Source organism: Rhipicephalus microplus, chromosome 3 (assembly GCF_043290135.1).
Source record: "Rhipicephalus microplus isolate Deutch F79 chromosome 3, USDA_Rmic, whole genome shotgun sequence".
In the NCBI taxonomy this organism is placed as follows: Eukaryota; Metazoa; Arthropoda; class Arachnida; order Ixodida; family Ixodidae; genus Rhipicephalus; species Rhipicephalus microplus.
Window position 1 is genome coordinate 166,914,125 of NC_134702.1, and position 12,141 is coordinate 166,926,265.

At 48.8% G+C, this 12,141-nt stretch overlaps 1 protein-coding gene across 3 annotated transcripts in view; it reads right to left on the reverse strand.

The window, feature by feature from the left end:
• The window catches only part of LOC142803426 (uncharacterized), a 107,882-nt gene that overhangs the window by 26,977 nt on the left and 68,764 nt on the right, over window positions 1-12,141 (reverse strand). For all 3 annotated transcript variants that reach the window (XM_075888548.1, XM_075888547.1, XM_075888546.1), the window contains exon 11: window positions 840-896. In XM_075888548.1, coding sequence (XP_075744663.1) covers window positions 840-896 — 57 coding nt within the window. The remainder of the gene's footprint in view (window positions 1-839; window positions 897-12,141) is intronic.

The following is a 12,141-nucleotide window of genomic DNA, read 5'->3' on the forward strand; positions in this document are numbered from 1 at the left end:
CCCACAGCAGCTTGCACCTCCTGACTGATTTCATTTATTGATTGATTTGTGGGGTATAAGGTCCCAAAACCACCTTATAATTATAAGGGTCACTGTAGTGAAGGGCTCCGGAAATTTTGGCCTTCTTAGGTTGTTAACGTGCACCCAAGTTTGAGCACACGGGCCAACACCATTTTCGGATCCACCGAAATACAGCCGCCACAGTTGAGATTTGATACCGCGACCTGCGGGCCAGCAGCCGAGTACATTAGCCACTATACCTCCACAGCGGGGATGCCAAGTAACCTGAATACGTACACAATGTAACTGTTTGCTACGGAAGTGGCTTGCTATTTCAGTAATATAGATTGATTTGATTGATATGTGAGGTTTAACGTCCCGAAATCACATTATGATTATGAGAGACCACGTAGTGGAGGCCTCTGGAAATTTCGACCTCCTGGGGTTCTTTAACGTGCACCCAAATCTGAGCACACAGGCCTACAACATTTCCGCCTCCATCGGGAATGCAGCCGCCGCAGCCGGGATTCGATCCTGTGACCTGCGAGTCAGCAGCCGAGTACCTTAGCCACTAGACCACCGCGGCGGGGCTTCAGTATTATAGATTGTTTTTTAGTTAGTATTAAAATGCACACACGAAAATCCTTAAAAAGTAAGTAAGCACCCCCTCCTTCACCCCCATTTTCATACCTCCACCCAATTTGTTAGAAATTTCTTGCTGGGCCTCAACGTGAAAAGACAGTAAGTGCTGCATAAAAATACAAATAAACAAAAATGATGTCCCTTCACGCAAACTAAGAAGCTCAACGCAACGCCAAGCATCGGGTATAGGTACTTACCTGCAGTGGGATTGTTGTGCTTAGTGACCACTGGAGGCACGTATCCTTTTTCGTGAACTGTGTTTCGAACGAAAAAGAAACGTATGCGTTAGTAGTGGAAGAGCGCATGCAGATGTCAATGCTGAATACATAAAAGCCTTACATTGCTACACTGTAATTACATAATAGGTATGAATGCGAGAAAAACTTGCCATTTACACGTTTCTAGCACAAGGATGCAAGGTAAATTCTCACGAATTTCTCTACGAGAGGAACTTTTGTATCGCCAAAGATCACCCGGGTCTGCCATTCGAGCTCCACACCAACGCCTTTGCGGAATTTTTTGAAAATACGAAGTTGGAATTATAGCCGAGCTAAGATCTTCCTCGGTAATCCACATGGACATCTTAGCTTTCTTAACACAGATGGACGTTCGGCAAATATCTCTGCAATCGTGCTTTCTCTACCTTGCGGGATTTCGCAAGTTAGAACTTTCCGCTTTTCCGCGGAACTTTCCAGGACAGAATGTGTTTGTAATATGACAGCTCCGGCAGAATGATTTTGAAGAATGAGGGTAGAAGTTAACTGCCCACTGACTCTACACAGTTCCACAACGAGCCAATCGAATTACTTGAAACATTGCTATGACAGCGCTTTGGCACAATGCTATGCGATGAACATAATATTTATTTGTTTCTTGCCCGGTGGCTGTATGCAGCCAACAAAACATCTACAAATAATTTTGAGATATGCTCCCGCTGCATACTGCTTAGTGCTCGCCAGTACTTCAAAATCAATCAATCAATCAATCATTTTATTTCCTTTAGATAAGGTGGAGTACAGGACTAAAAGCTCAAGAGCTTAACGAGGTCCTGACCCCATTCACAAGTTGACAAAGTAGCAGGAATGGCAGTCAACCATGCATAACAAATATGAAATAAACACATAGGTGTAGCATCACAAAAAAGAAATACAAAAAGTTTACGAAAGCAGTGCTGAGATAAAAATAAAGTTAGAGATGTATCATTGAGGATAATGTATCAGTTGGGCGAAGTGTTTAATCTGACAGTTTTGTGTAGAAGAAGGATCGAAATCTTCGCGGTTTAAAAAGTTTAACAAAGAAGGTAGTCTGTAGGACAATGATTGTTTGTCATAAAAAATTCTTGGGGTAGGAATAGTCCAAACTTCTTTGTGCCTGGTGAGTCGAACACTTGTGCTCACGCTAAGTTTAGAAAAATTTATTGTGGTATTGGTACCATGTTTGACAAACTCTTTATAGCATAACATCAGCCTGTAATTGTACAAAAAGAAAACTGGAAGAATATCATATTTTAGAAAAAGAAGTTTTGTAGCGGACAGATTGTGTTCAGCCGCATTATGTCGTACGACCCTTTTCTGTAGTAAGTGCAACTTGCGCAAATTCGTCACACTGGTTGTGCACCACACTAAGCTGCAGTACTGCAACAAAGATAATACCAGTGCATTGTATATTATAATTTTCACCTTAGCGGGAAGAAGAGATCGCATACGTTCAAGGACACCAATGGCCGATGACATCTTAGAGTATAGGATATCAACATGTACATTCCACGTGAGGTGTCGTGAAAACTATACACCAAGAATACTAACAGAATAAACCATGTCTACCTGCTCAGAGCCCAGAAATAAGCTCATCTAATTTATCAAGATGATCTTATGAGCAACTTCATTTCGTTTCAATAGCATTCCGGGGAATGGCGACCTACTGTAATTTCATAATTTTCAATTTACAGAATAAAAAAGAACTTAGCCCCTTCCCACTCAGGGAATGGCCAGACAGGTCAATTGCAATCCTACAATTCCTCAAAGTACGAAAAGTATATAATAATAGCTTCATCGAGCTAAGAATGATTCTAATGTATTGAAAGAAAGACGACTTCGACAATAAACCACGTCAAAGTAACAACATAATGGTGATGTCATCAGATGCGTAAGAGCTGTCAACTTACGCTAAACACGTTACCACAGTCGAGAGATAGTAGCCTCACGACTTATCTTGCGCGGTACAACTACACTACTAGTTCTCATAGGTGCAGTTTTCCCACTATTTATGGTATGTGCGTGGTCAGAACAATAAAAAATGTAAACAGTTGACAACGCATGCGTTTTCTTGTTTCTAGTGAATTTTACTACCTCCGCGGCACTTCTTTACTGAGGCTATCAGCTACTGAAGCTTGACACTTTTGCCATTACTAACCAGGAATGCTTTCGCAGTCGTTTTAACGTTTTAACTAGGTAACAAAGCCTCGTAAATTGCCGATCTTTCGTAAACACGATCGTAGATCTTGCAGAAATCGTGACATTCTTGAAAAAAATTTAGACCAACCTTTATTTTCTTGATTACTTTGGAATAAAAATTTTGTGCTTAGTGATCACACACATAAACAAGGAAAGGGAATGATGTAAACAAAAATACAAAATTTTCTGAATTCTATGACTTCTAACCAGTACACAGTGTGCTATTACAAAGAAGGCGCATAAATAGCCTTCACAAGGCTGCTACAGCATACGATACCAAATAACTCTTGATAGTCTACGAGCGCGTTTGAGTGCATGTTCTCGTCTCGGATTCGTTCATGCCTCTATGTGTGCTGCTGTGATGCGTTCTTGTCTTGGTAATTATATAAGAGAGAGGGTGAGAGGGGAAAACATTTTACTTCAATCATAGAAAAATGTCGGGTGGAGCCCTCAGTTTAGAGCTTCAACCGCCGCTGTGGCGTCCTGTGCCCGCCGAACAAGCGCCCGCTGACCACTCGGGCTTTCATCACGCCGCATGGCCTCCCAGTCTTGCGGGGTAGGAATAGGAGAGGAGTTGGCAGAGTACCTGGTAGGCGGATGCTGACTTTCCAGCATTACGTGAAATAACGTTGGTACAGCTCCACAGCCAGGGCACTTGTCTGGGGGAGAAGTGGGATGGATGATGTGGAGGAAATAGAGGTCCAGAAATGTGTTGGCCTGCAGTTGACACACTGCACTTGCATCCTCCCTTGTGAGCGTGTGGTGTGGTGGAGAGTACTGAATACGTTCTCGTCTATAGTAATCGAAAGTATCTCGATATCCTTGAAGTCCCGTGTTTGTGTCCTCCTTATCTGTGTTGGGCAGTTCTTCCTGCGGTTGCGCAGTCATGTGCTGCATGTGCGCAGTCATGACCGGGGAGAGAGGCGTGCAAGGAGTCCGCACAAGTCGGAACTTATGTGGTGTGTGAAATGCAGTGTTCAGAATTTGGTGTGTGTGCTGTGAAACCATACCCCGTGTGAAGGAGCAACAGGTAGCCTGTGAATTTGTAGTATAGAATAACATCTATGTGAGGAAGGTTTATGGCAGCGTGGGAAATCACCAGAGCGACGGCACACTCTTCGCCATCAGATATCTTCTTTGTAGGTACGCGGAATGAGGCTACCATGCCGTGATCGTTGTTCACCACTGCTCCAGCTGTAAAAATGTGGGAGTGGTGTCTAGCGGTGTCGCAGGAGTGTTTGCAGGAGAATAATTGATGAGGCGCTTGAGATTGTTCACCCTTGCCTGCAGGTGCTGAGCGTTGCGCTCAGGGTGCATACTGCGTGGAAGTGGCGCAACTGTCATTCTTGCTCGAATATCACTAGGTAAACTGTTTGCCTGATGTGTTGTATCCACATTGGGTCGGAGGATACATGAAGTAACTAGCGGTCAACAATCATTCAACGTGAATAATTGCACATCGATTATTCTCCTGTGTGTACGTCTGTAACTGAATAATCTTCGTGTGGCAATGTACATACAAAGTAGAAACGCCCGTTAACTAAAAACTCTCTAGTGTATCATTTATTCCAGTCAGCTCTATTCATTATTCACTTTGCAAACTTGCAAGTTTCCCTAATCAGCATTTCGCTATACCTTCACTTACTAAGTGGTTAGTGCTTTTTGTTACAAGCAAGCGCTCACTATTTAGTTAGTGAATAAGCAGGCTTTTCTTTTGAAGAGTGCACGTTTAAGCGAAGGCTGTTTCATGAATGTTTAGGTCTAAATGCCTTAAGGCTAAAATGATGAGTTGAGTTGAATAAACTCTATTTGCCCAACGGTTGTTGCTGTGCCCGGGGCTAGGCTGCCAGGGACACATCGTTCGAGGAACATCTTTTGAGGTCCTCGGCGACGACCCTTGCCTGCTGGACGGCCCACATTTGGTTTTCGAAGGCATCGCTGAGAAGGGCGGCTTGCCCTCGCTCAGCAAGGCCCCCCATTTTGGTGGGTCCCTCAGTTGACCTCATCCTTTCTCGTGGCCTATCTTCATCTCTTTCGCATTGCCAAAGTGTATGTGCCATATCGGCCCGTTCATGCGCGCACCACGGGCAGCCAGGTGACGGGTATAGCGTGGACCATAAGCGGTGCAGATGGTAGGGGTTGGTGAACGTGCCCATCTGCAGCCTTCTCAGGTCCACCACCTGCGACCTTTCCAGGCGCACGTGGGGTTGCGGAAGTTTCTTCCGGTCCTTCCTATAGTGCGCAAGCACGTCGTGGTACGTGGCAGGAAATTCTTCTCCATAGCAGTCGGCTCACCTGTGTTGTCTCGCCTCTTCTGCACCAACTTCAGTTGCTGCAGCAACGGATGCGGTGGGGGTGGTAATTTCGGCATTGCCAGTGCCTGTGGCCACCACCGTGCCTCGGCCAGTGCTCCTCCCAACCACGGTGACGGTTGCTCCCTCGGTGGCTGCGTCGCGGCGGGTAAGTTGCCTCGCACCGAGGTGGGCACGCTCGTTATGATTGGGCAGGATGCCGGTTAGTCTTTGGCTGTTGGCGTTGTTGCTGCTAGTTTTACGGCTGTTGTTGTTGATAGTTCCACTGTCCCCCACGTGAGCGGGAAACCGCTTGAGGGCCTTGTCAGTAATCTTGCCTGACGCGAAGTCCCCAGCTCTGGCGTTAAGCATGCGTGCCACCTCCTCGGACACCCAGCCTTTATTATAGCTCCGGATCACTGATTTAGAATCGCTAATAATCAGGCTGTCGTCTGCACCGCTGTGGAGTACCGCTAAAGCTATGGCCATTTCTTCTGCAGCTTCGGATGATGGCAGCCGTGCTGATGCCGTGACCCGAACCTTTCCTGTTGTATCCAGGACCGCCAAAGAGAAACCAGGTCCCGCCGATGCTTACCGTACTTGCTGTTGATGTTGCCGCTGTCGCTGCAGTCGTTGTTGTCGTAGCAGTAGCAGTGGTGGTAGTGTTAGCACCTCGACTTCGCCTGGCTCGTTCACAAGTAGCGGCGGGGGTTCCGAGCGTCCCCCATCGCCGCCACTGGCTGACAGTGGATACCTGGCCGCATCGATGAAGAGGACACCCTCTTGGTTTCCATGCGCCTTCAGGATTGCTGCAGCTCTGCTTTTGCGTCATCGCAAGTCGTGAACGGGTGCATCTTCTTGGGGATGTTTTCTGTCAGTACGGCGTCCCTGGCTTGTGGTAGCAATGCTTCCTTCACTCCACGCGCCTCGTGATATCGAATCCCAAGCAGATTGAGAATGCGTCTTCCCGTTCTTGTGCCAGACAACCTCTCGAGCTGCGTGATCCTCTGTGCTTTTGCTATCTCGTCGAGGGTGTTGTGCACACCCAGCTCCAGAAGCCTACGGGTTTCCGTGTACTGGGGCACACCCAAGGCTAACTTGAACGCTCGACGAATCGCCGCGTTCAGCTTCTCGGTTTCACTTTTGTTCCAGTCGGCATACGCGGCAGCATACGCGATGTGGCTCAGCACATACGCATGTATTAACTTCGTCACGTTGTGTTTCTTTAGCCTTTTTTTTTTCGCTACCCGACGCACAAGGTGCGTTGCCGCGGCCACTTTCTTTTGCAGTCGTGCTACCAGCTCGTGGTTCGCACCGTTCTCTTCCAGCCACAGGCCAAGCACTCGTATTTTAGACACCGTTTGTATTTGGGTCCCCTCCTTCGTCATGACGCGAATGCCCAAGCGACGGGCGTCCAGTACAGCCTGTGGGTGAGGTCCTTTCTTGCGTGGTCTATGCAGGAGTATTTCCGATTTATCAGGAGAGCAGACAAGTCTTGTGCCTTCGAGGTGCCGCTCCACGGCCCACACGGCCTGCTGTGTTCTCTCTTGCATTTCACCAACGCTCGTATTCGCTGTGGTACACATGGTCACGTCGTCTGCATAGATCGTGTGATTGATGCCCTCTATTGTGTCAAGACGGTCCGGTAGTTCGATTATGATGAGATTGAAAAGCATGGGAGAGAGCACCGAGCCCTGTGGCGTACCCGCACCCCCCATGTCAACTGTTCGTGGTGGAGCACCGTCTACCTTCACCGTCACCTTGCGTCCGGTCAAGAAGCTGCTGACGTACCGGTGGAACCTTGAACCAAGACCTAGTTGGCTGATCTTGTCTAAAATGGCAGCATGTTTTACTGTATCGAAGCTGGTTTTGAGGTCTAACATGAGCAGGGCGTGCACGTGCGTGCTTGGTGCGTTAATGACCTGTTCCTTGATTTGCAGCATAGCATCCTGCGTCGAAAGTCCTCTGCAGAAGCCGATGACGTGAGTGCCGAAGGCATCCTGCTTCTCGAGAATCGTCATCACCCTCTTGAGGCAGGCGTGCTCCATGATTTTCCCAATGCAGGACGTCAGAGATATCGGCCTCATATTTCGAACCTCAAGCAGTTTACCTGGCTTGGGTATTAGTATGACATCCGCGGTCTTCCATTCTTGTGGAATACGGCCATCCTACCAGCACGCGTTGATATACTGACGTAGCTTCTCGATGGCGTCATCATTCAGGTTCCTCAGAATTCGGCTGGTGATCTTGTCAGGACCGGGCGCCGATTTAGTCTTCAGTAGCTAGAGGACTGCTCTAATTTCCTGCATGGGAAATTCCTCGTCTAGTTCCTCGTTGGGAGCCCCACAGTATTCCATGTGACTCTAGCCTGCCGGGCGAGTGAGGTGCGTCTGGATGATCTCCTCCACGAAGGCCTGCGGATCGTCCTTGTACTTGTGTCGCAGCTTGGCCATCTGGACACGAGTCACCGTTCTCGTTCTGGTTGGATCCAGCAGGTGCCTGAGAATCTTCCATGTGCACCCTGCACTCATGTTTCCGTCCATCGTATCGCAGAGCTCCTGCCATTTCTGTTCGCACAGTCAAACGCAGTGGGCCTCAATCACTCGGTTGATCCCTGCAATCTTCTTGCGTATCTTCCTGTTCAGTTTCTGTTGACTCGTTCTTCGCTGCACAGATTTCTTGGCCTCTACAAGATGCGCAAGCCGGCTGTCCACCCTGGACGGCTCGGAACGCTGTCGTCGACGCTTCCGCAGGGCTTGTCGCCACCGTCGGACTGTTTTCGCCTGTCTGGTCATTCTATTTTTTTTGTAGCTTTTTCTACGTCTGCAAGTAGTTCCCTGCACCATTCCCCGATATCCTCGATCGGCCCTTCCTGCTTATCTCGTTCTCTTTGCTCTCGAAACTTGTCCCAGTCCACGACTCTAGCTTTTTGGCAGCCGTCCATTTTGCCTCTATCCTCTCCCATTGTCATGCACAGGACTATGTGGTCGCTCCCCAGATCCTCAAAGGTGTTCGACCAGGTAATCGCACCCGCGTCTGACCAAATGGAGAGATCAGGGGACGTGTCACGGCACGCGCCCTGTCCGATCCGGGTGTGCGATGCCGGTTCATTAAGTAGAACCAAGCCAAGCTCATCTATCAGTTCGGCTAGCCTCTTCCCTCTGGGCGAGTCGGCTCCATATTCCCCTTGCGTGTGCGGTGCATTGAGGTCTCTACAGATTAAGAGGGGACTGAAGGCGGCCTTCGCCATCGCTTCGGGAAAAAGGGTGCCAAAGTTGTGCGTGAGGCCCCTTTTTGAAGGCGGCTGTACACGTTAAGCACGAATAGGCCGGTCTTCCGGTTTCCAATGCAGGGCACGCCTTCAATCAGGTTGTGGTCCTTGTGCGACTCCTCACTGATATCAAGTGAATGGTCGATAAAGGCCGTCCCTCTCTTAACTAGGGAACACACCTTTATGTCCTTCCGCGTGCACTTACACGGAGAGCCACATGCCACATAGCCTGGTAGCTGAGCCCGGTCGAAAGGTTCTTGCAAAGAAATCACGTCGGAAAGTTTGCTTTTCGAGAGAGTTTTCATATATTGCACCATTGTAGCTTTTTTGTTTTTGAAGCCCCTACCTACAGTTCCATTGCCAGACGGTGCGTCTGGTGACAAACTTGCGGGATGCAGCCATGGTTGCTATTCAAAGGCGTTGGGGGTACGCGACTGTCCGTGCGTCCCTCCTTTTTCAGTGTGGGTGGTGCTGACATTTCTGTTTCTTTTTAGAATGGTTGATGCGTCCCCTCCCAATTCGGCGTGGCCTTGTCCCTGTTGCTGCAACTGCACCATCCCGCGTTCCAGATATTCGATGCGCTTATTCACGGCCGCAAGTTGGTTATTGACCACGGCATACTGTGCGTTCCTTTCGGCGTCAGACTCGTTTAGCCGAATGGGGAGCGTCTCAAGCAGTCGCTCTGTCTTGTTGGTTAGCTTGTCTACCATTTCTTCGATCACGTCTATCTTTTGGCCTGCCGGTCGTGTTCGCTTTGGTTCTTTTGTGTGATTCTCAGCGCCTTCAATATGTTGAGAATCGCGTAGACTTTTACGCTTAAAGCTCACCGCCACCGGCGCTTCATATTCACCTCCACAGCCCATGTCCCTTTCCCCGTCTCCTACTGCAGAAGTTGTGTCGCATTCATCGGCCCCTCCATGGGACGAGGAGGCGCCAGAGGATGGGGTCTCTGCGGGGTGTCCTCCCATTCGCTTGAGGATTTCGTTCAGTGTCTGTTGTAGCTCCTCAATTTTCCGCGTTGAATTTTCATTCTGCTTTCTGGCCTTGGCCAACTCTTATGTAAGCTCCCTATTCTCTTTCTCCGTGTCCTCTATCCTCGCTGCCAGGCCGGCGTCAGCGGCTGCCCGCGAGCAGCCGGAGAGAGGGTGCTCCTGTGCGGAGTCCGCCTTTGTTCTCGTGACTATGTCCCACCAGGTGATTTTGCGTGGCCCTTTCTGTTTCCCGCCAGGTGTTCCCCCTCCTATGTCTTGTTGGGGGTGGTGTCGGTTCTCGCTGCGGCTTCTGCTCCGACTCCGACTTCTGTTCGTAATACGACTTTTGCTCCGTCTTTTCACCGGCGAGGAGGATCCGGATCTGGTTGAACGACCCATGGCCAGTTGGGAGCGGGTTCTGGATCTCGAGCGACTAGGGCGGCCTCCTTCCACCGCACCAGCATTGCTATCCGATGGTGACGGGGTTCGCTCTTGAAAGTCTCTGAACCTGGCCTTCCACCTTCTCTGCTTCACTATGTGCGACACCTTGTATTTGGCCTTGCACATCCGGTCAGCCGTGGGGTGCGCCTCAACACATATTCGGCACTGGGGCGTACACTCGTGTCCATTGATGGGGTTTTTTAATCCACAAATTGGGCACAGTTTGATATCTGGTCTTGGGCACACGTCTGGTCTGTGGCCGAGCCTGCCTTATTCCTTGCAGAAGTCTATATGTTTATGGTACAGAGATACTCTTATCATAACGCTGTTGAAGTAAACCCACGAAGGAACTCGGTTTCCTTGATAGAGCAGTATCACGTTTGTCGTACTACCGAGCCTCTTCGCATACGTTAAAAAGGAGTTTCTTGTGTTCACCAGTGCTTCCATGCGCTGATCTTGATTATATTTAAGAGGTACATTGCGTATGATTCCTTTTGTCATATTCTCAGGCGCTCAAACATATGCGTTCATTTTGTACCTCTTTCCGTTGATAGTCAAAACCTTCATCTTTGCGATTTTCGTCGCTGTGCTTTCCTCCGGTGTGCTTATCACCAAAATGTTTTGCGTGGGGTTGGGGCAGATCGTGATCATCTCGTCGTTGCCCACTCCTGGTTCGTTGCGTATCGCCTCGTCAAGACTCGCACCGCACGTGCTCCTTATTTTCAGCCCGTCCCTCGGTCGAACAATTACCTTGATATTGTTTCTGGGCAGTCTGGGCATCTTGCTTGCTTGTAGAACCTTGCTGACAATGCTTCTACGGCCTTGGTGCATCGGGCTTGGTGAACGTGCGCCTTCTTGTCTCACCACCTCGTTTTGGTTCGCGCGTCCTCTTTTTTTTTCGTGTAACTTCAATCCAGCCATCTGCACCGCTGTCAGCGTCTTCGTCTTCACTCGTGGAAACGCTTCTTGTTTGTTCAGTCCTGTGGTTCGTGGCTTCCCCTGTCCCTGCCTCGTCTACATTCATCTAGGCTGTTCTTTCAGTCTTCGAGTTAGACGTCGTATGCGCTAGGCCCAAGCACCGTTAGGCCTAGACACTCACTCGTATAGTTCTTGCAGTTTACGAGCCTCAAAGCTCGTAAAGCTCACGCTCACCCAAAAAGCTGGTATCCGTGGGCTCACGATGACTTGATCTGTCAGATGGTGTGCCACTTTCAAGGGTAGAGTTCGAAAAACCGAACTCACAAATCGACGAAGGCGATGTGACATGCGTTTGCTCCCACTGGCGACCGTAGCGCCTCCCGCTAAAATGATGACTTAGAAAATCGTCGCGCAGGAATTCGGGAAGGCGCCGCGTTGGTTACGTGGGATCGCCTGGTTTGACGGGCTAACCAAACCATTTCTTTGAAAAGTCTATTCTATCTCTCTCTGTACCGTTTATCTCGTACAATAGTTCATCGCACACAGAGTTGACAGCAGCCAGTTCATCGTGTAGCAATTTGTGCTGCGCTGACCTGCAAACCTTTGTCATAGAATTTCAGGTAATGATGTGTAGGCAGGAGAGGGAAGTATTGCAAAAAAGGAGGGCAGGACTAATATGCAGCAAAACTGTGCCAGAGCTGGTATACGAAAAGTTGCAGTAAACGCAAGCATCTCACCAGCGTCAATACGCATGACAAATTAGAGAAGCACTTTTTCGAATATGCGTCCGAGCCGCCGGAGGCAACAGAAGCAAAAGCGAAGGGAAGGATGGGAAGACAGCTGATGCGACACCAAGAGGGAAAAAATCAGAAACTGTAAGGGGGGAATGCCGCCGTCGTATAGTTCCGTGAGATCAATAGCATGGGACAGAGCTATGGTTATGCGAAGACTAGATAAAAACTTCGGAATAATACGGTCTATATATAAGGATCGAATTATAGTGGGTACATTGTTTATAAGTATGCCACACGTTTGTAATCAGCTCAGCTTTCTTAGGTTCCTACTTTATTGTTATATTCGATTGTCTGGCCTACTGATGTTTGAAGTTTGCAAAGGAGCACGTCGCCGAAAATGTGCTCTATTTTCGCAAAAAG